Source organism: Coturnix japonica, chromosome 2 (assembly GCF_001577835.2).
Source record: "Coturnix japonica isolate 7356 chromosome 2, Coturnix japonica 2.1, whole genome shotgun sequence".
Lineage (NCBI taxonomy): Eukaryota > Metazoa > Chordata > Aves > Galliformes > Phasianidae > Coturnix > Coturnix japonica.
In genome coordinates this window covers 123,085,124-123,108,236 of record NC_029517.1, presented here as the reverse complement: position 1 = coordinate 123,108,236, position 23,113 = coordinate 123,085,124, and the positions used below count along the sequence as shown (strand labels likewise).

The 23,113-nt window shown below is 42.1% G+C and overlaps 1 protein-coding gene across 6 annotated transcripts in view; it reads left to right on the top strand.

Annotated features, from left to right (window-relative positions):
• Window positions 1-592: 592 nt before the first annotated feature.
• Window positions 593-23,113, top strand: part of ENPP2 (ectonucleotide pyrophosphatase/phosphodiesterase 2) — a 66,731-nt gene continuing 44,210 nt past the window's right edge. For 2 of the 6 annotated variants that reach the window (XM_015856205.1, XM_015856204.1), the window contains exons 1-4: window positions 13,720-13,914; window positions 14,212-14,314; window positions 19,160-19,315; window positions 21,084-21,209. In XM_015856205.1, the coding sequence (XP_015711691.1) occupies window positions 13,882-13,914; window positions 14,212-14,314; window positions 19,160-19,315; window positions 21,084-21,209 (418 nt within the window). In that variant the 5' untranslated portion in view covers window positions 13,720-13,881. Of the gene's footprint in view, window positions 776-13,473; window positions 13,915-14,029; window positions 14,115-14,211; window positions 14,315-19,159; window positions 19,316-21,083; window positions 21,210-23,113 lie in introns of those variants that run through there. The other 4 variants (XM_015856200.1, XM_015856203.1, XM_015856201.2 and 1 more) reach the window with 4 other exon arrangements.

Below are 23,113 nucleotides of genomic sequence, written 5' to 3'. Positions count from 1 at the left end.
CTAAATACTGACAGCTTCCATTTTATATCCCACCAAGTATGAAATGTCAAAACTTTAAAAATCACTTTAAATTTATGATCCAGGAATTCATTTTCAAAGAAGTATCCTACAGATTAATTATACAGATTCATTAAAAAATGAAAGGTTCTCACGTTCTTATCTGGATGCACACATTTAATACTACATGAGCTCTAGTGAAGCTGGCCCGCGTTTGGAAGTGGCTCAGGGCATCAGATTAGAAGTTCGGGCTCTCCAGATTTGTAGTTAAATTCCTGAGTGCAGATAAAAGCACCCCAGCTAGCAAATTCTGGTGAAAGACTTTGAAAGTGTAAAAAATAACCCTATCCATTACTGAATAGCACTATTAAATGATTAGAAAGGGCTCAACACCACCTTGTTATCTGCACATGACCTCTCCTGAGGCATTCGTGGCCAAAAGAAAAAAAAAAAAAAAAGAACAGATTAAGCAAGAACATCAGTCCGCTGCATTTGAAAGCAGATCTTCGGGACAGGGACGCTTTCCATAGAGTCATTTCAGGCAAAGGTCACATGTGTGCATATAAAATCAATCCTGAAAGCAGCGCCTTTGTCCCCAAGCTCTGTCCCAATGGAGCCATTGTCCTGCGGGGCAGCTGGCACCCTGACTCCAGCTCCCAGCCCAAGGCGGCCGGGCAGCTCCCAGCAGCCGGCCCGGGGCCAGGGCAGCCGCTGCAGGGACCGGGGCGAAGGGAAGTTTCCTCGTCAAACCTCAGCCATGGAGAAAAAAGACCCGCTGGTACGGTAGGCACATCCTCCCTCCCTCCCGTTCTGCCCCGTGTTTTTCTGGCTTGTGGAAGTAGGCTGAAGTAAACATAATTACAAGCAAAGTCAGGCTGTGAAGCGGTGTGAGTGTATTCCTGCCAAGCGCAGCTCGGACTGGGACTTGGCAAGCTGAAAGTCCTTTCGATGTGCTTTTAGAGGTGATAATGGAAGTGCTCTGAGTCATAATTAAAGTAGAACATGTTATTTAATGCACAGAGCAGTAAGTATATTTAAAAAATGATAGTAGATCTCTTACAGCTTGTTCTGCTTTATGTAGATATCCTTCTCTCTTAACCTTCCAAATATAAACTGCCTTTCACATCTTATTACCTTATAGCAGTGTTAAAATTGGCACCCGCTACAGACACAAGCGAAGAAACGTCTGTTTTGTTTGTACTGACCTCCTGCAATATTAACGTCACTTCAACAAGCGATGATCAGTTTAGCTCCACATCACCTGGCATTTGATTTGTATTAAATTCTTCACCATCTGTTGGGTGTAAAGGCAAGCTGTTTTAAATAAGGCTCCCATTACAAGCACCTCTACCTAATCCTTGCTTTCCTGAAAGAAATGCAGAATTTCTTTAATCATTGCAGAATTACAATATTTGTGTTTGTTTTTCCTAACTCCCCATGCCAAAGATGCAAAGTGCTGATTGGAGGTGCAAGCTGATAAGGAATTAACAAAGCCGTGCATGCCTTGCAGTGCTCAGTATGGTTGGAATTGTAATGATTTTTATTAGTTTGATCCTGAAGTAATAATCATTGGATCCCCCTTCTAAGTCTCTTTGGCTTCTGGTTTGCTTAGATTTTAACTGTGATTTCCTCTAATTACTTCTGTGTCTGCAAGCTTCCCTTCAGCATCTGTAAGCACTGGGTAGGGAGAGGCAGTGGGGGCAGCTGGGGCTCTGTATACTTAAAAGAAAACAAAAAAGGCTGACTCTGCTCCAAGTTGCCTACGAGTGACCTGCTGAATTGTTTAGGGATTATTATGGGCATTTTTATATCAAGAAGGAGCTTCTTTTGAAGTGCATGGCTGCAGAAATGCTTCCTCCTAGCAGGCGGACCTGTATAGCATGTTAAGAAAACATGACTACTCCTCTTTGAATCTTGCCTCGTTTTAGAGGGTGCAAAACAGTGCTTAAACTATGAGTTTATGTCATTGCTGTCATTGCAGCAGAGAAGGTTCCCAGTTACTCATAAAGGATGCTAGCTGAGTTTGAATGCCAGATAAAGACAGGTTAGCATCATTCTTGAAAGTTGTAGCTGCTACTAGCAATGCTCACATAGCAGCCTTAGCCCAGGGGTGCTACTTGTAATCCTTTCCACATCGATCTGAAGTGGAGGTATTGAGTAGTTCTGAGGGATCAGTGAGGGGTGGTGACATGAGACCACTCCTGGCATTGCTGGCTCTAGCACCACCTTGTCTGAATTTCCATTTTGAGTGCTCCCTCATGGTGCTTCACCAAAGTAACAGTCACTTAAAGGAGCAACACGCGTTACTGCTGACACACAAGAAACGCAAACTCATTTTCATTTGCTTGTGAAGATGGAGGTGTACTTGACCCCCCACTGCACCTCTCTGGGTGAGGGTTCAGTGCTCCTAGCACAGCACCAGCCCATCTGGGCTCATCGCTCTGTGAAATGGTGGCTGTGTTCATGGGATGTCAGATCTCACAGGCTTTCATTGTCTCAAAATCCATGAAATTGTGTGTGTGCTCCATTCACTTTGAGTAACGGATGACAGGGTCACTGTCACTTCAGTACACAAAGAAATACAAATACATAATTACGTGTGGGCCCTGCTGGAACTGGAGAATTAGTTTGCACTTGTGTACTATTTGAATTCCAACAGGAAGATCCATAGTCAATGATCTTTCATCCTAGATGTCTTCATATTTCAAGACACTGATTTTGCTTCCAGAAATGAAGAAATCCTTAGATGTTTCAGATACTGAATATACAGGAATAATTCAGATCAGTACAAGAATAGTTGGATGAAATAGCAAGTATGCTCAGTTCCTGTGTTCTGGTTCTGTACGAGCCAAAAAGAGCTGTTCTTGTATTGCAGATGGATCTTCCTCACTTACGCAACTGGAGAGAAATTGTGTCTCCTGTTGCCTCCTCAATACAGTTCCTGTCCAGTCACTCTCTTTCCATTTCTGTAGGAAACTTTATGCCTTCCTTCCACTCTTTCTATTGTAAAGTACTTCTGAAATCTGCAGGATTTCTCTCTTGTTTATCTGATTTCATACTATTGTGTGAACGTTTTTTAAGAGGAAGCTGTGGTGGGTTGGCTTGGCTGTCTGCCCGGGACCCACCAGGCTGCAGTATCTCTCTCATTCCTCAAGAGAACAGGGGAAGATAATAGGATGGAAAAGCCTGCGGGTTGAGGTAAGGACAGGGTGAATGAACGTGCTCCAATGTGGGTTTCTTCCTTGGGCCGTAGGGGAATCCCTGCTCCAGTGCCTGCTGCACCCCCATTCCTTTGCGGTGTCTGCAGGGCTGTTCCACATCTTTTCTCACTCCTCAGTGCCTGTGCAATATTTGTTGTCCTTTCTGAAATCTGTTTTTCCCAAGGCGTCACCAGCTTGGCTGCAGGGCCCAGCCATGCCCTGCGATAGGGCCTGGAACTGGCCTGCAGCCACATCCTACGTGGGACAGCCCCTGCCTCTCCTCACAGAGGCCCTGCAGCAGACAGGGAAGACAGAAACTGCTGCTTGTTCTTAAACAGTACCTTCATCTGAGGCCCTTCCTCTCATCTCTCTAGTGCTCAAAGAACTCGGGATATATAATCTATCCTGGATAAAAACACTTGGTGCATGCAGGCATACTGCCAGTTTCTGGCTTTGTATTGGCACCTGCCAGAGTCAGACAAATGTAGGACAAGGCCAGGGTGTGCTTCCTACACTGCTGGGCTGTGCTGCTTGCACTTTGGCCAGAGGTAGCCCATGGAGAGGCTGTTTACACACAAGCTCATCCACTAGCTCATTCTTTTGCCAGTCGCTCCAGGTTTTCCAGAGAGCCCCTTGCAAACCTGGGACAGGATCTGAACGCCTCCCAGAGCGCTTTGCATGCAGCATAACAAAGCAGAGGGGAGGAATACGGCCTATGGACACCTCATCCCAGCCCTGTGTATTCAGTGACTAGATTCCAACAGCTCATTTCTGCCAGGATTGCTCTAAACTGCCCTATTTATGTGCGTATCCTCCAGGCAAGACAAGGTTTTGGTGCAGCAGGAACAATCAGCACTCCTGACAAATAGCAGTGAAAAAGGCAAAGAGAATAGGATGATTTTAAAGTAGAATTTAATATCTGCAGAATGGCTGCTTACACCTGCTGCGTATTCTTTCCTGGGAAAAGCCTTTTCAGTTGTACTGGCTCCATGTGCCTGGTGAACGTGACACTGATGAATGCAATAGCTTGAAAATGCTTTCTGGGATGAAGATAAAGAGTCCTCATGCAATAATGTGTTGTAAATAACTGAGCTTGAATCATCTGTAAGTCCTTGCTTTCCTTTCTTTACAAGCTGCTGCCCACGGAGCTAAGGTAGCAGAGAAGACAACAGGCAAACTCAAGACAAGGTTGTGCTTAGGGTAGGGCAGAGGAAAGGGATCACTGCTATGAAGTTGGGTGAAATTCCTTTGGAGCTGATAGCCCTTCATTCAGCATAAATGTAAGAAGTCCTTACGTGCCTTTTAGATATCCGAAACAATAGGATTCCTTTCTGTGCTCAGGGTAACTGCATTTTTTGGACATTCTTTGTAAACGATGGGATTGTACCAGAGAATTGCTTGATGCCACATTCTAAGACCTTCTGTTAAAGGAAACGTGTCCAAAAGGATTCATTATTCAGGTCACTTGTGCTTCCCCAAATAAATTCAGTGCATCTGAATAAGCTCTAATTGTTATGTCCTTTAGCCTATATCAGACATGTACACTAGTGCACAACAGAAAAAGAACATTAACAATAAAAGGGAGCTCACAGGGATGGTTTTATCCACTGTAGTCCCCCAGAACAGAAAACAAGAAGGAAATATCCCCTCCAAAGATCTGTCCTCCTAACATACTGTCTCTTTTCACCCCCAAATTCAAGGTCAGCTTTTCTTCCTTTGCATCACATCAGTTGGAAAGTAGATGTTCTTTGAGGTCCTTCCAACCCAAGCCACTCTGATTCTGTGATTCTCTGCCAGCCAGCCCAGAATTTCTTCAGAGATGTTGGGATATAGCTCTGACTGTGCTGGGATATTGGGTGCCTCCAGATATTGTTGGCAGCATTAAGTCTTGCTTATTCGCTGAAGCTGCTGCCTCTCCAAAGTCCTCCCACACCTCTGCCCTGTGCCCTCTGTCCTGACCCTGTAACAAGCAGTTTTCCTTGTTTAATTCTTTTTGCCCTATATCTTCTGAAAACATCGACAGAATCAAGCAGATGTTTCAGCAGGATCGGGTTGCCTACAAACAGGGCTATGAACATGAAGTTTGGTCTGATACTCATTTGCAGAACAGCTGTTGTGACTTAAGCTACTATAGAGGAAGCAAGTACGTGCTCCTGCTCTTGTCATAATGCAAAGGGATCCAGGTTTGCCCCAGGGATAGGGATCCTCCTTTTATGACATCAGCAATGTCACCTAGAGGTATTTCTGCTCCCTGTCAGGTTCCTCTGCTCATCCCTGCTCCTTTAGCCAACAAAGCAAAGCATTGTTTGCTTTTCATTTTATACATCTAAGGTGATTTAATCATAGTATTCCTCAATACTAAGTTGGAGGGAAGATTAGCTGAGTAGTAAAACTCCTTTGGTTGTTGCAGAGCAGTGCAGAAGGGACAGGGAGAAGCAACTGGTGTGGGTGACTCTTCACTCAAAAAGAATAAACGTTGAGCTTGCAGACATGAGCAAGGACAGCAGGCCTTTCCTCCAGCTGGCAAAGATGGAAAGAAAAGCTGAAAAAGCTGGAAAAATGGCTCTTCACCAGAGCTCTATTTCACTCAATTTTACTCTATTTCACCCATTTTACATTGCATTAGAACAGGCATTGCTTTCAAAGGTGTTATGTTGCAGCATCTTGGAGAAGGGGCAGCAATGAACAGAGAAAGAATACAAAATTAAACAGCCCCAGCTGTTTTGCAAACTCCATATGAATGCCCAGGAACATCTGTCTCTGCTCTGAGAAGCTTCAACAAGTACAATTTCAAGCTGACTTTACTGGTGTCTGCTGTGGAAAAGGGATTTAGTGGGGTGGGGAGGAGACATGCATCTCTTTGCTGTGAGGGCTGAGCAAAGCAGAGCTTCTTTTATTGTACAACAGTCAATAATCATTAAACAGAGGAACAGATTATTTCTGAAAATCTTGTTCAGTTTGATGGAAAAAAATGAATTAGGGAAACAAAACCTAAATCTTTGAGATTATCCACTTAAAAATATCGAAGAAATTTGTTAATAAAGTGGCTGTGGTTTCACTGCAGTCACCTTGTTTAATCCATAAAAAAAGGACTCTGCTCCTCTCCAAAGCTTTATGCTAAATAAATGTGAAAAGAATTAACAACAACAACAACAACAAGAAAAGGCTGATAATCCTTAAGCAAAACTATGCGAGCACAGTGTTGCATACTTTTGCTTTCTAGCACTTTCCTTCATGGCTTTTTTTTTCCTTCTTTTTTTCATACTGCACTCCTGCACAGCTTGGAATATATTCAGTTACACATTATGATACGGGTTGAAAAAAATAGCACAGCAATGGATTGCATTGTTATGTTGTTGAAACGCTGCTTATACTTTTCTCACCCTGAAAATACAGGGAGTACTGTTCCAACAGGATGTTTTTCCCTTTGTTCCTACATTTGTCATCTTTGCACTCAGCTGTAAGCAGAGAGAGAGAAAAAAATGCTGGCATGACACAGTTCAACTTAGGAAAATTTGTGATGCTTGGAAAATGACCCATCTGTCCAAAATGACCTAAAAATAATATGCAATTGTTTTAAGCTTTTGAGCTTTGCTGTTAAAACAGGCAGTGGCAGATGCATGATAGGAAGCATAAAGAAGTATGAGGGAAGAGATGAATTGCTCTGTGCTGTCCCCAGCCAAGGGATGCTGCACACTGACATTACCCAGGTTAGCGTTCAGAAGCAGTAGCAGCTTGCAGCTTGCTGCTGTCTATTGCAGACATGCTGCTCCCAGGTCTGAGCACAAAACTCATCCAACTGCAAAACCTCACACTGTGGCCCTGGGTAGGTGTGGTGGGGCAGTTGGAGTGAAAGGAATTGAAGTGATGGCCAGCCAGTCTACTGGGATTAATCGAAGAAGGGCAAAAATGCTGTAAAGGGTTTGGAGTCTTATGGGGAGTGGCTGAGAGAACTGGGATTGTTCACTATGGAGAAGGCTCAGGTGAGACCTTATCATTCTCTACAACTGCCTGAAAGGAGGCTGTGGTGAGGTGAGGGTTGGCCTTTTCTCCCACATAAAGTGATAGGGTGAGAGATAATGGCTGTAAGTTGCTCCAGGGGAGGTTCGGGCTGAATATTACAAACAACTTCTCAGAAAGAGTGGTGAGGTATTGGAACAGGCTGCCTGGGGAGGTGGTGAACTCACTGTCCCTGGAGGTGTTTTAGAAATGTGTAGATGTGGTACTTAGTGACATGGTTTAGTGGTATAGTGGGGATAGGTCAGCAGCTGGACTTAGATGATGTAATCATCATACAATCACCAAGGTTCGAAAAGGCCTTGCAAGACCATCCAGTCCAACCATCTATCTACCACCAATGCTTCCGCACTAAACCATGTCCCTTAGTACAACATCTAAATGTGTCTTGAACACCTCCAGCTATGGTGATTCCACCATATGGTGATTCCACCAATGGACAGCCCATCCCAGTGCCTGACCACTCTTTTGGAGAAGAAATTTTTCCAAACATCCAACCTGAACCTCCACTGGCGCAACTCATGGCCATTCCCTCTAGTTCTTTTGATAGTTACACAGGAAAAGAGTCTGACCCCAACCTTGCCACAACCTCCTTTCAGGGAGTTGTAAAGACCTATAAGGTCTCCCTTGATCTTAGAGGTCTTTTCAAACCATATGATGATTCTATGATTCTATGACTGCTGATAGGTGCCTAACACTTGGACTGTACCTGCTGGTTTTGTTCATATATCTTTAGACTGTGCTATTTCAACTACATGACAAAGCATTCCATCCAGAATGGTTCTGTGTTTGTGAGTGTTTTTTCTGTGAGAGCTATTTTTTGTTTAACTGCAGCTCTGTCGCAGCCTGTCACAGGACTGCAGCTCTGCAGTTTTACATACCTTCACACATCCATTCACCGTGCCAAAAAAGCTTTCATAGGTACAGGCACTTACAGGTCACTGTAAGAGCAGCCAGTTCCTCAGTCTTGAAATACCTCCTTGTGCAACTGCAGAAACAAAAGGAGAATGTTCCCAAATGGGGACATGTCCCTGTTGGTTGAGGAGGAATCAAGCCTGATCTCGCTATGCTTTTTCTCCGGAACATGTATTGGTGCTGGAGAGCATGGATGGCCAAAGCTCCAACTACAGGCAAGCTGAGAATAATATTCTCAGTGACAAATCTCTTTAAACTGAAATCAAATAGAATTTTGCTGTTTAGAAAATATCTTTTTTTTTCTCTCTCTCTTTTAGATTAACAAGAAGAAAAATATCAATTAAAATGCTTTTCTTGATCCAAATGCCAAAAACTTTTTTAAAAAATAGATTTGAAACAAAGAAATAGAAACTCTTGTTTGGAAAAGAAAACAAACTGAAAGTAAACAGTGCAGTATTAATTACATCCACATTTTATTTGAAGGGAAATGATTAGCACTTGGAAGTTTTTTAATCATAACCAAGCCTTGAGCTTGGAAAGAGCGCCAAAATGAAGTTTGGGCTGAGGGTAAATATGCTTAAGTAGGAGGGTTTTGTTACAGGATTATTGTAGAAGTCCTCACAAGATATTCTATATATCCAGGCAGTTCAAGCCTGATATTCTCCTGAAAAAGGGTCAGACATGGTAAAGGATGTTCACACAAGTTACAGAAAGAAAGTAGGATATGGTTTGAGGCCTAGAAAACCATCTTCCTTACATCTTTAAGTAACATTACCAGCTTTGCTCTGTTTTTTTTTTATTTTTTTTTTATTTTTTTATTTTCTCTTTTAGCTTTTACTCTTTATTCCAAAAGGACTGTGGTTTTCACAGAATGGAAGAGATTGTACATTTTGTATGAAGATCAAGAAATTAACAGTGATTGTGCAGGCAGATGTTTGCTACCATGTAAAGCCATCAAGACTGGCTGTGATGAACTCACAAGTAAAGTGCTTGTTCTGATTCTTAATAATAATATTACCCAGAAACTGAATTCAGAAGATGTTAGCATCTTTGAGGGTGATGAAAGCATGTATGTTGGATTGGTGTTTATGTTATGTGATTCTCAGGGACATGTTAACAAATTTTGGACCAGCTGGTCTGTTGGGAGCCATACTGCCAGAAGGAGGGAGGCTCTCAGGTACACACAGCTTTCTACACTTGTCTGTTTTTCATCTGACTTTGCTGTCTTTGCTCACAAACCTTGCTTTGCTTGTGTATAGTCACAGATGTCAGGTGTGTGTGTTGCACTAGACATAATGTCTTGCCATGGGCATCCCAGGAAGCCTCAGGATCTGCAGTGTTCTCACCAAACTCACAGCTCTCCCTCAGTCAATCACTGAAGCTGTCGTGTATGGTGTGGGGGAGTTTATCCTTGTACTGCATTATGCCCTCCTTATTTTACTAGGCCACCCACCGGGGTTTCAGTCCTCATCCCAACGAGGATGAAGCAGAGCATGGATCTCTTTTCTTTTCTCTCAGGGTAGGCAGCAGGTAGGCCCAGTGTAGGCCAGGTGTGTGGCCCTGTTACACCTGTGTTTCATGCAGGGCCTTATTTGGTAACTAACCCAGTAAGGCAAAGTAAGGAGGATGGTATGTGCTTTGCTGCTCCTTCTCAGTAATGCTCAGTCTGGATTTCAGCACTCCCTGTGGGCCTCATATAGGGTGCTCAGAAATGCTGATGGGCTTGTAGGTGCCTCAGGCACATCTTGCCTCAGGTTGGACTGCAGTGAACTGTTATTTTGAAGACTTTAATTTATCTGTGATCCTCCCTGAGGGTCTGCTGCCTCCTTATGGATCTTTCTGGCCCAGAAGATCTTTCTCAGCCTGCTCCTTGACTGCACTTGAGCACATGGTTTGCATACCTTTCCCTTCAGGATGGTGATGAGCAGACAGATAATTGATGAGGCATTCGTTAAGCCCTCAGGCACTGCTGGGTGGTGTTTTCAGGCTCTTCATAAGCAGGCAGTTTCATGAGCACAACCTGGCCTGTGTGTCTTCCAGTCTTACAGGGTAGCAGCAGACGTGGTGGAGGAGCCCATCATCAACTCTTGGACCACGGCCCTCTACCATGGAGATCACATCCTTGATAAAATGGAGTTTTTCCATGTAAAAGGAAAAAAGATCCTTGCAGAAGCTTCTGTTAATCTCACCACATGTTCAACAACCCAAAGAAGGGACAGTCTGATTCTTGTTTCTCCTAACAGCTTCTTGTGCCCTTATACCCTGCCTCCACCTTCACATATCCATATGAACATCTTCTATCTTTACCTACCTGTTATGAATGGTTTGCATGTCTTTGTTTTCCAGTTCAGCTTTTCAGCCATTTGAAGTTTATCCCTTGCTGAGCATACAGTTCAGTTTCTGTATATGGCTGTGGCCTGATTGCCAGGCTAGTCTCTGCTGAGGTGCTGTTTGTTGCAGGCCACCATGTTCTCTATTGTCTTTCCTTCTGTTCTCTGACCCTGCTGGGTTTGTTCCTTCATCATGTTGGCTTTGCTGAAAATGTTGGGGTGTTTTCAGTGAGGTGCCCACATCTCCGTCATGTTTGCTTCAGTTGCTGGAGACTCACCTACTTCTGCTGTATGGGTATCTGAGTGCATTCAGTTTGGAGACTGCATGAATTCTGCAACAGAGTTTCTGTAGCTTATCAAAAGCTTTTGTGATTAGAAATCTTTCTACCTGACAAGCCTTTTTTCCTTGGCCATAACTATATGTAAAAGATGTATATGGAGGGAGAGGTCAAATCCACATTTCTGCTACTTGTGTAGCTATCAACTACACTGGAAACTTTCACTCTGGTCCTCATTATTTAATTGCTCCCACCTGTGCACCATGGAGATAAGGAGCTAGAAAGGCTTGGTTTTTAGAGCCCACTTTATCCCCAGCTACTGACTCAGTCAATGTACTTGATTTCTCTGCACTTTCCTTTCTCATTAAAAAACAGAAACCAAGAACAAAACCAGACACAAACAAACAAAATCACAAAACAAAACAGTTCAAGAAAACGTCAATTTTATACACGACAGTAAATATTGCCCTTCTTATAGTAACTCTGTGGAACAGAGATAAAGTAACTCTGGAACTGTCATAATATGAATTTCTCATTTAAAGTGTCACCTAGTGGCTGGTAGGAAGTTTTACATTCTGAGTTAAACATAGTGCCATTACGTGTATTAAGCAGACAGAAATGCTAAATCCCCATACTCATACACAACAATTGATTAAAATGCATTTCACATTCTGTTGATCTTGTTAAAATCCCTTTTTCATGTAATTAAAATTTAAGCCCCAAATTCATACTGAACAACTGCGAGACCAAAGGGTCAGGAACATCTTATCTCTAATTAATTCTTTCTTTTTCTGATGAGTAGAAAGGAAATTAATTGCTAAAAAGTTAATTGCCAGTGCTTCCAGCAGTGAAATTTTCCCTGAACAAAATAATTAAACCTTGTTTATGCTAATCGGTTCCTTGTGCATCTGCAGGGTGGCTTCGGGCAGAATCCTTGTTACAAAAAGATTATTGTGCATCTGAGGATGTGGTCAGTTCAGAGCTACTGGAAAATGTGTCTTACATAACACATAAGAAAAATATTAGTAGTTTCAGGATCACTGTCATCTATAGTTCTCAAAGGATATTACAAAGGATGTTAATTAATATAACATACTTATAGTGTGAACCAGGAAAGTTAAAATGAACTCCTCCATTAACATGAACTTGTGCAGTTTTTATGCTCCGGAGATGTTACGTGAATGAAATAAAATGATATCTATATTTTTATTTGGATAAACCCATTCTGCTGTATAATTTGGTTTTATTTCTTGTTTCGTTTTTTTGGGTGGTCATTTTTAACTTTTTTTTTTTTTTTTTTTTCAAAAGAGCTCAGCACTTGCACATTAGGAAGACATGCAGAGACTGCACAGGCTTAGCATCTCTGAAACTGTGCCTGGATATGTTGCCTCAAAACTGACAACTGGATTTGAAAATGCAATTGGTGGCCTGGGGATCCCAGGCTGAAAGAGCTCAATCTGCCAATTCTCATGCTTTGCTAGTCAAATCACGAACTTCATCAGCTGTGATAAGGGACACTGTAGAGCAATTTGGTGTCTGGTTTCCTTTCTGCTGCTGACATGCACTGCTGTACTTATTAGCACTTGCTGGTGAAGATGTTTAACCAAGGATATATCAGAGGCTAAGAGTGAATAACATTGTAGGAACAGCTAGTGCAAAATTTGGTTATTACTCTTCTCTAGACCTCTGTACATAGGTCTGTGGGTTGTTTTGTTGTTTTTGTTTTTGTTTTTTTGCTAGAGAAAGACTGCCTTCAGCAGATTATGCAACCTGTACTTCAGCTGCCTGTTTCATCGTCAGCCAAGCTGGTGATGAAGCAAACATTAGAAAAGTCTTAACTTCACACAGGAGTACAGTGTCCTGGTATAGCTAAGACTGAGGTCTTGCCATGGTAAAAATGTTTCTCTGAAGCTTGCAGTGCAAAGATGCAGCTGCCCAATGGAACCACTCTTTGTTAAAAAACTGTGTTAAAAAGCATCAGCTCTGAGCCACGGGTGTTAGGCAGATGAGTTGGAAGAAGCAAAGAGGAGCCTCTGCCCTGCAAAGCTACGCTGTGGAGAGGGACAAATACTGCAGCAGCTAAAAAGTACCTCTCAGCAAAGCTGAAAAATGTGTGTGTTTCATATTGCAAGATGGTTTAAAGAAATTTGTTGTGTATTTCTCAGTGCCACTATACAACATGACAAGGTTGCAACTGGAGCTAAGTCTGTCCATAGGCTGAACAGCCTTGATTCTGTCCCTTTAAATGCCATTGTTAGTAAATACCTTAATGAAAGGAGCTCTCACCAGACCAAAAAAAAACAAAGTAAAAAGAGAAAGAAAAAAGTAGCAAACTACGTTGGTCAATAATTTGCCTCGGTAAACTGTATTAAAACAACCAATTTCAACTGTAATTCTGCTCAGCATTATTGCCTGCTTTGTAAATAGAAGCTCTTCTCCATACAGCTTAGCTTTCTGCTGCTGGGGAAGAAAATGGGAAAATGTGGGGCAGAGGGAACGTGCCACTTCTCTTCCTTTCCGAAAGGCTGTGGTTTCCAGCCCTCTGGATAAAACTGTGTGTGTTGCCATCTCTCTGTGCCTTGCAGCGTGTGGGAGCTGAATGCCTACCCTGCGCTGGCAGGGGACACTGCGACCCGGCTGGCAGCGCAGAGTGAGAGCGAAGCCCAGGTTGCTGCCCCACGCTTTGTGGCACTGGAAGGAGGTGTGGGGATATTTCCATTCCGCAGCCTGGGCGAGCTTCCCCCCCTTCTTCTGCTTCTTCTCTGAGCCAGATGGAGACGCATTTGGTTTCTCTTTTAGCCATGTTACTTTTGCGAGGAGAATAAAATGAGCAGGAAAAGCTATTGGCCGCAGCGAGAGAAGAAAGCCCTGCTTTGCCAGAGGAAACCACATAAAAGTGTGCGTGTGTGTGTTTGGGGGGAGGGCGCAGCGAGGGATGATGCCTGGAGCTTCTTGCACTCAGAGCTGCGATTTGTGAGTGAAACATGATGAAATCACCCCCTGGACAAATCACACGAGCCTGTCAACCTCACCAGGTGGGATTACTTGTAGCTAATAGCCCGAACTCCCGGAGCAAACAGAGCTCTGCTCTCACTATAAAGCAAAAGGGACGGTACCGCACGGGCTTTTCAAGAATCCTCTAGTATGGCTAAGAAGGGCTGCTTCCACTTCCACCAGGTAGGGGAGGAAAGGAGCGTGTTTGCTTTTAGAGGAGGAGTAGCCCGTCTCTCCTGAATAAGGTCCTACAAAAAGGAGCGTTTCAGCTTCAGAAAGAGATGTTTTATTCATAAACCCCTTCTGGTTTGTGCTACTCTAAAACGGTGACTCTGTCAGCTGCTGCGCCAGTGATGGGAACTGCTGTGCTGGGGAGCTCGAATGTACAGGGACCATCTCTGCCCTTTTAATCATAATACTCTTGGCTTGGAAGTCTGGGCATTTGCACCATCTGATCACTTTGCTGTTTTGCTTTTGCAGGTTATATCTTTATTTGCTTTTGCCTTTGGAGTAAATGTCTGCATGGGATTTACAACAAATCGCTTCAGGAGATCTGAAGAATGGGATGAGGGCCCAATCTCAGGTACAGTAACAGATGTAAATTGTGGATCTCTATATCCTTATGTTATGAACGGTGGTTAGAAACCATTCCTACTCTGAAACAGTAGTTTGCTTGTTCCTTTTACCTCTAGGATATAATGAAGAAATAACTCACTGAGCCTGAGTCAGTTGACCTTTGGGACTCACCTATAGGTCTCCTATTTACTTAAACTTTTGCTCTGTGTGCATGCGACTATGGAAAATCTAGCCTATTTTAGGCTTGAACACCATCAGTCTTGCAGAGATCAGTTTCCTTAGCTGCTTCACCTCTCCTGTGCTGTTTTATGCTCCATACGGTTTCCCTTTAGATCTAAAAGAAACAGCCCTATCTATTAGTTTAAGGGTGCCGGTTTACTTTTGGTAACTACTGAAGCGGTTTTCCTAATCTTGAGTAACGCTTTCAAGAATGTGCTGCTGAGGAAAGCTTTGGGGATTTCTGTGGCTTCTGAGGTCATGCTAGCTTGTGAACAGTAGAAGGCAGACATCTGACAGCAGAGAGGCTGAGCAGGTGTTAGCATCCTGCACCCAGCAGATGTGTTGTCTAGGGGTCGGCTGTTCACCTTTGAAGGAGAGCAAGAATGTGCCATAGAAAGGACTGTTTGTGTTCAGAGGCACTATAGGGTTTTGTGAGCTCAGGCATCGTCTTGAGTGGAAAAATATATACAATGGAAAACTAGTGTTTTTCGTAACAAAACCTAAAATAGATGTGGAGTTGAGTTGTGTCTTTGTTCCTTCTTCTGGGAGGAGGAAGGGAACCTGTGGTTCTTAGTGCTGGCTAATATAACTGAAGTGAAAGGGTTTCATTTTTAGTACCCTTCTGTAATGATAGCTTCTGAATTTTCATTGTAAACTCGTTTATGGTGGCCTGAGTTTGTTGTGTTCCTGGTGAAGAATAGTGTGATCTCCTCTCCCCTTCTATCAGAGAAACCAGCCACAGTCAGGATGCAGATCATTAAGTAGAGGTGTTTTAGGTAACTAGAAAGACATTGGCAGTTACTTTTGGTATTTATCTTATAGTTAGACAAATATGCTCATAAATCAGTTTTCTTTCTAATTTAATCTCTAGTTTGTAGAGCAGTTGGGTAATGTGTGTAACAGTGATGTGAAGGATTTACATTTCACATCTTCAACACCTGACTGCTGACTGCTTCGCTTTCACTGGTGACTGGGCTCCGGGTCAGGGCTGCTTTACCCTGAGGTCCCAAAGGTCTGATACTGGGAACCAACTGCAGCTCATCAGTGCCAACTTTGCTGAGCACACCAGCACCATTCAACACTGCCAGGGCTAGGAACAGCAGCTGTGTGCTGTTTCCAGTAGCAGGAAGGTTAGCTCAGAATCCCAGGAGAATAGTAAGAAGTACAGGATATCTCCCAAAAAGGCAGGAGATAAGGGTTATTTGGGGGCAGTCAGTTGAAGATTCACATATGGTTGGGATTGGACCTGAACCTGACGTTGGTGTAGTCTAGTCTAAGTGTCAACAATGAGAGACAAAAATAATGGAGGGTTTTGTCCCATGTGTGTTTGGGCAGCCTCATTGCTTTTACTGCAGTAAAAACTGGATTGTGATAACAAAGAAAAAGTTATTGCCACATGAGTCTGAAAGAGAAAACGAACTCTTAGGATAGAGAGATGCATTTTTAACAAAATAAAAACATTATGATCAAGTAAACTATTTAGATTCTTGCAGTTGCTTGACTTCCAGTTGTACTTCATCAGAAGCCCAGCGTTAGGAAATATTCAGAATGAAAGATTGACATAAATTCTTTTCCAATTCCAGTCTGCCTTGGCTTATTTATTTCCAGATTTCTTGGTGTTTAGAATTAATTGTTTTGTATTGACTAAACAGTCTCTTTACCAACCATTGCCACATATTACTGAGCTTTTACTTCTCTGGGGGTATGCCATGATTGTAGTAAAACTTCAGTTCTCTTCTAGTATAGAGCTCCTCTGTAAGTCAAATCTGACATCTGATCTTTTTTTTCCATAGCCCATTATATATAGTACATGCATGCCAAAGAAGTATCACAATGCCTATAATGTTTTCTTGGCCTCATTTTATGGTGTATAGATAGTGTATAGATCTCCAATATATATAAAAGACAATCATTAGATGGCTGTTTTGAGGAGAAGAGTGCTTGAAAGGGATATGGAAAGCTCTATCTATTAGCAAGGAAGAGGAGGATCTTCATGTGAGAAATTCTTTTGCCTGTTGCATGGAGGCAAATGTGACTGCAGAATTTGCAGACAGATGCAGGAATTTTGAAACTGTGTAAGTTTGTTCTGTACAAGGGCTTCTGTCAGTATGAAAATGCTAACCATGAATGGGGCTCCTGATGATATATTTTCAAACTATTCTGCATGCACCAGTAGTCGTGCCATGGCATTGTGCACGACCTGAAAATCATGGTCTGGCTGCAAAGTTGAGGTCAGGCATGGTAAACAAAGGAACGATCTTAATGTATAATATACAATGTACACAGAGATCAGGGAGTTAAACCACATCTAGTTTTGTGTTGCTATGTGGAAAGTGTCTTACATTGACTCAGGCCTTGTATTTGCTATGGAATTTGGGAAAATTTGGCACACCACTAATAGAGAGGTTGCCAAGAGATCTGGAAAAAATAACAAATGAAGTAGCTAGGCTAAGCCATCCTCATGTGAAATGGAAACCCTAATTACAGTCAAAGAAGATGGAGGTAGAGGGAAGCTTGACCAGCTCTGTAGACGTTATCCCAGTACACAGGCAGTTATTTCTGAAGTGCTGCTGACAGATCTTGGTCTAACCTGTTCTTCGGATCTCCAAGATCAGAGATTGCACAGCTTCTGTTAGCAATTTGTTCTGGTGGTTGCCTGATAAATGAACTGCCCTTTACAACAGCTAGGCATTCCTTCAGATAGAATTGGTGCTGTTACTTCTGTGACTGGTGGTCAAGTTTCCACCTTCTTCTTCCTAAACCCGTGTCAGTGTGCGTCTCTTGGCCTTCTGAAATGGTGTCCTTTTCATTCCTTTGAAATGAAGAAAGCAATGCCAGTGTAAGTACTACATAGTCTATGGTTGTATGTAATATCTTTGAATCCAGATTTGCAGTTTATTCAGTCAGTGATTATATGAGTCTATTACACAGCTTCCAAAGGGAAAGTAGCAGGTTAAATAACAGAATTATTCTTTGGTAACATATATTCAGGAGCATTTGGCCCAAAGAATCTGTCATTAATAGGGACCAATTCTTCATATCTCTGAAAACCTGAGTGTTTACATGCACTGAAACAATTCTCATGTGATTATTTTCCCACAGAGACTTGTGGCCTTTTTGTGTGACCAAAGAAAACACTTGTCTGTGTATTGACAGCAAAGATAATCCACTTTTAGCCCCAAGGAGGTCCCGGTGACCAAAATACAGTAGTGGAAGTTAATGGTCCTTCAGGGTCCCTTCTAACTCAGGATATTCTTTGATTCTATGATTTTACCTTTACCAGCTTGCAGATGAATGTGCCTTGCCACTGTTGTGATCAGTGATGACAGTCATTGTAGCTTTACCTTCTCCCACCCACCATAACCTTACTGAAGGACTGTTTTGAAGCCCAGTTTATTCCTTGAAGTATTTATGCTGGTGTCCAGCCCGTGTTGTTGCCAGCGCTACAAGAAAAATAGCGGACCTGTACTGCTGGTGATAGCAGTCAATGCAACATATACCACCTCTAACCTTCCTTTCCATCTTCTTTTCTACCCATTTTCAGTGTTGGAATAGTGCCATCGTATTTGGAAACAGATTTTTTTTTTCTCAGTTTATGTGGAGACTAAACTTTCAGCCATAAGAGTAGAAAAAAAATACATGAAAGATCGGAACGGCTCTTTCCCAAAAGTGCCATTGCATCATTTCTCTTAAAATCATTCCGCTAACCATGCTGAGGTTTGCCGAAGCCAAAACATGGTCTAAAAGAAAAAGGCTTAATTTTAATTGGTCCCTCAAAGTACCGGTGACATTGTGAAATATTCCTTGGAACTCTTCTGTTTTTAAGGAATAACATGAATTTATCTCAGTTTATTTCATAAAATAGCATTACCCCTGCAGAGCAGTACACAGCTTCCCTGCTTTATATAAGCTGCTACATAGGAATCTTTGGTAGGAAAAATTGATGAGATAATAAATTTTGAGAAAATAGCTGGGAAACACACATCAACTCTGATAATAAGGGTCCCAGCTAGTAGGTTATTGAAGTCATGCATTATTCATGGTTTCAGACTATCAGTCTTCCATTTAGTTTTGCACATCAAATACACAGACTTCTTACATATTTCAGTATTTTGTTTAGATTTTATAATTTAATGCTCTGCAGAAGCCCACCAAAAAGCCTTGCTTTATTGCTTCTCACTTAACTTATAGAGCATCTCATGGTTTTCACCCATGCTTGACATTGATTTGGTACCTTCCAGTACAGTAGACCAAGTCCTGCTGACTGCATGTAGATTAACTGCAGTTCTTTCCTAGGCGAACTGCCCAGCCAACCATGTAAATGTCACCTGGTTTTTGAAAACAAAGGCCTGTTTCTAAGGAGTAGCTGCAACTCCTGGAATTAGGCTGTGCATATTTTAATACATTTCTGCTAATGATTATTAATGATAAAGACATCCATTTCTATATGGAATGTTACCACAGCACGCTGCTTCCTCTTTCTGCTTCTACAAGCTACCCTTCTCTTCTAACTGTTCCCTTCCCTAAGCAGGCAGCAGAGGTTTCACTTATCCAAATGGCTTGGGGCTGAGTCACCTGCCCCTGCTGCCACTACTGGCCTGACAGATGTTGCCCTGTTTTTTGTTCCACACAGTCCTGTCAGATTCCCCCTGGATCAGTACCTCTGGCTCCTGCAAAAACAGATGCTTTGAACTTCAAGAGGCAGAGCCTCCTGGCTGCCGCTGTGACAACCTGTGCAAGAGCTACAACAGCTGCTGCTTCGACTTTGATGAGCTGTGCTTAAAGACAGGTAGGATGGGTCTCCTGCCCTGCACTGATGATGCCTGGCTTATGTGAATGATTGGGACTGGCCACCATTATCCAGCACTCCCTGCCATAATCTGGGTATTCTGTTCCCCTTGCTGGCTGGGCTTGTCTTGACCCAAATTGCAGTCCATGTATCCTTGCTGGGAGTAGAATGGATTGCTGCTGGGCTTCTGCCATAGTTTCTGCAGAAAAGGGCAGAGTACTGCTTGTACTACCTGAAAAAGAGATGTTCTGATACTCATTTACAAACAATAATTAGTATTCAGGCACCAGTTGTCCTTCCAGGTTACAGTGAAGAGATGGTAAAGACAGCAGTTGGTCTCTCAGTGTCAGCCATCCTTTTTTCTCCAAAGTGATAACTTAATAATTGAGCTGTTAATGTTCGCTTTTGGATTGTTCATTGCATTTATTTGTGAAAGTACCCTGGAGGCTGGGAGTACTAAAGCAGCACAGGTCTGTTCAAAGATGACAGGCCGGGTTTGTTGCCATTGCTCCAGACGCATATAACACACCAGTAAAGATGTTTACCTTCAATTCATTAGACCCCGAGGAGTGGAAATACAGATCTATGTTCACTTTCTGTTTTTCATGACTCATAGGAGAGGGAAACTTCAAAGAGGGTCATGAGTGATGTTTTGTTTCTTAATGTAGTGCATTTGAATTATTAGTTGTACTCATCTCTTTGAGTGTTTGCTTAGTGGTCAGAGTTGACACAGGTGCCTTCAGCTTTTGCCATTAAATGTTTCCTTGCTTTATCAAGGAATTACACTTACAAAGCAAATAGAAGAGTTCCTCAGCCTTCGGTCCACAGGGTACATTATCCACTTAAATGTGTGGATACCTCTGTAGCTCTTAGAATTGTTGTGTACATCTTCTTATAATTCCATAGGTATTTATTAAGACAATTATCACATATACAATAGGTAAATATTATATATTTATTGGAAAAAAGTCTCAAATCAAGAAGAAAATGGGAAGTAAGAGAAATTGCTCGGGTATTTTTTTTTTTTTTTAACTAATTGCATGATGTCAAAAGCAATCTTTTAAGTTTCCTATTGCTTGGGCCAGGACATATGGGAAACGATATATCCTCAGGCCCCATTCTAAAATGTAGCACCGTACTGTGCTGGAGAGAATACCCTAATTTAGACAGGCCCTTAGATTCTAATGACATTTGCAAGATAAGAAGACTGTGCCACGTTTCTTCAAGTTCTTCTAACTTTGCAGTTGGTGCTGAATCTCATCCACTGAGGTATTAGAAAGCTCCTTCTGTCTGTGAGGAGCTGATGTGAGCATAACATAATATCAGTTTCTGTCCACATAATCTCTTTCCAGCTTTCTCTTATTTCCCACAGGTCAAACTGAGGACTTGTATATTTGAGCAAAAAAGGATGAATTGTACAAAAACACCAACATTTCCAGTTTGCACTCCAGACAAATCCATTTATCTTTCGACAGCCTTTCTTTTCTTCTCCTCTCCATGTACTTCCCGGCATTCCAGTTGTACAAAGCCTAGACTACAACAACTGTTTGTAGCAGAAGCACTTGTGTGGATGCAAGAGTCCTCATGTATCTGCAGGACACAAGGGTCCCTTTTGTTTCTGCTTGACATACTTGAGAAGTCTTGAAATCACAAAATTGGGGCAATAAATTTAAGACCCTATAAAGTTGGATGTAGTCATTATGGCTTGAGTGAGTGCTTTCTGTTTTGATTATAATCTCTCATTCTTGCTTACTTGTGAATATTTTAGCTCGAGGCTGGGAGTGTACCAAAGACCGCTGTGGAGAAACCAGGAATGATGACAATGCTTGTCACTGCTCTGAAGACTGCTTAAGTAGAGGAGACTGTTGCACTAATTACCAAGTCGTTTGCAAAGGTATGTTTGCAATACAACCTTTGGTCTTCCTGCCTCTTATCTTTTGAACCTGACAGCAGGCAGCCCTACTGGTAAGGTCTTTTCTAGAGAAGGACACCTCTCTTTGTTTTGCTCTGAATTTTGGGAATAGGGAGGAAGAAAGGGGAGTTACACTGGTGAGTTTTGGACTCCTAGTGGAGGTGAATGCAACTAATTTCTTGACAGTAGGAAACCTGTAGAGATACTGAAAGACAAAGATTAGGCATGGGTGAGCAGAGTTTAAAACAAAACTCAAAAAGTATTCAGCTGCATTTGACTGCATCACAAGGAAAGCTGGGAGATCTGCTGGTTTCAGAAGGAACCCTAGATGGGTTATCTCTGTCTCCAAAACCTCTCCCATCCCTACTACAAAAGCACCTATTCAAGCTACTACTTGCATTGAGTAGGCTTTGTTTCTTGTAGGACAGTGTTTCTGAGAATATAGCAGCTTTAATTTATAGATGGGGTAGCAAGGGCTCTAGGTAACAAAATGGGAACAACCATATCACCTTCTAGACACATGATGTCTGCCATACAGCCTTAACTGGCTGATGGGAGGGACAGGGTGAAGGCTTAATTGTCACCTCATACCCAGTCTGGAGCATGTCCTGCCTTGCATAATGTGGCTCCCATTATGGGGAGGTCTTCTGGTCCTTGGAAATGAACCTTAGAAGCTGTTACTATTCTATTTCACCTAGCTTTAAATTTTTCATTTGTTTAACAGTGGAGTTTCCAAATGCTGAAAGTGGGATTTTCTTTACTTGAATTTTGCTGTTGGGAATCCTGATGAAACATGCGTCTTTCAACAAGTCTCCATAGAATACATTCTTCCTCTTCCCAATGAGACCCAAGGCTTAGACTACTTAAATACTGATATAGTTCTCCGTTCCTTACTTTTTTTGTGAGCTCCCATTTAGAAGGGTCAGGACAGAGGAATTTACATGTGCTGTTTAATGTACATAATCTTTTTCTGATTGCCTAATAACAAATTATCTCAACGATCCTGGTGTTCTGATAGGAATAAGCCTTATATGAGAACCATGCTTCCTCTTTATTCATGCTTTTGCTTACCTGAGGACAGTGTTTATTTTTATTTTTCCTTGGAAATCCTCCCTCTACATCCCGTCATGGTCAATTGGAATTGCTGCAGGACACATTTCCTGCAGATATTTTCTATGGTGCTTTTTGTTTTGTTCTTTTAATTGAGCTACAGTCCCCTTAATAGTGCTAGGTTCAGGAAGTAAGCCTCATTAGCTAATAATTTGTTTTTCAGCTGACCCGTGAAAGTGCAAGTCATGAGCCAATCTATAGTCAGCATTCAGTAGTGAAAGCCTTAACAAAACAGTTAATTATGTAAAGTAATAAGCCAGCTCTGAAAGACCATTAATACTTCTTTTTTCTCAGCTGCGCCTGAGTCTCACCTGATCCACGAGCTGTTCAGCTCCTTAAACCAGCTGGAAACTATTTAGAGTTGTTTTTCTTCCCTAGAAAGAGTTTTATTTTATTATTTTGTGTCTTTAGCCAGCTGAAGCATGTCATGGAGACGTCAGGCCTGGCGGGATGGAGGGTATGAATTGGCAACCAGCAGTGTTGTACTTTTCTGACAACCTGAAAATAATAATAAAATAATTTTTAAAATGACTGTTGTTGCTAAAGTTTTACTACCGTTTCCTTCATGCAAAATAGTAGTTTTAGCTTTAGTTTGAAGAGCTGCTTCTAGAAGCAACAGTTTGGATATTCTTGTTGAACAGAATGTAACCAGAACACTTGTGCAGCTTTGTGGAAGGAACCTGATCATTGCAAAAATAGGATGAGGCAGTCTATTAGAAGAATTAGATTTTATTTATTTATTTATTTATTTTGAGTTTTTCTTTGCAACCTGAGGC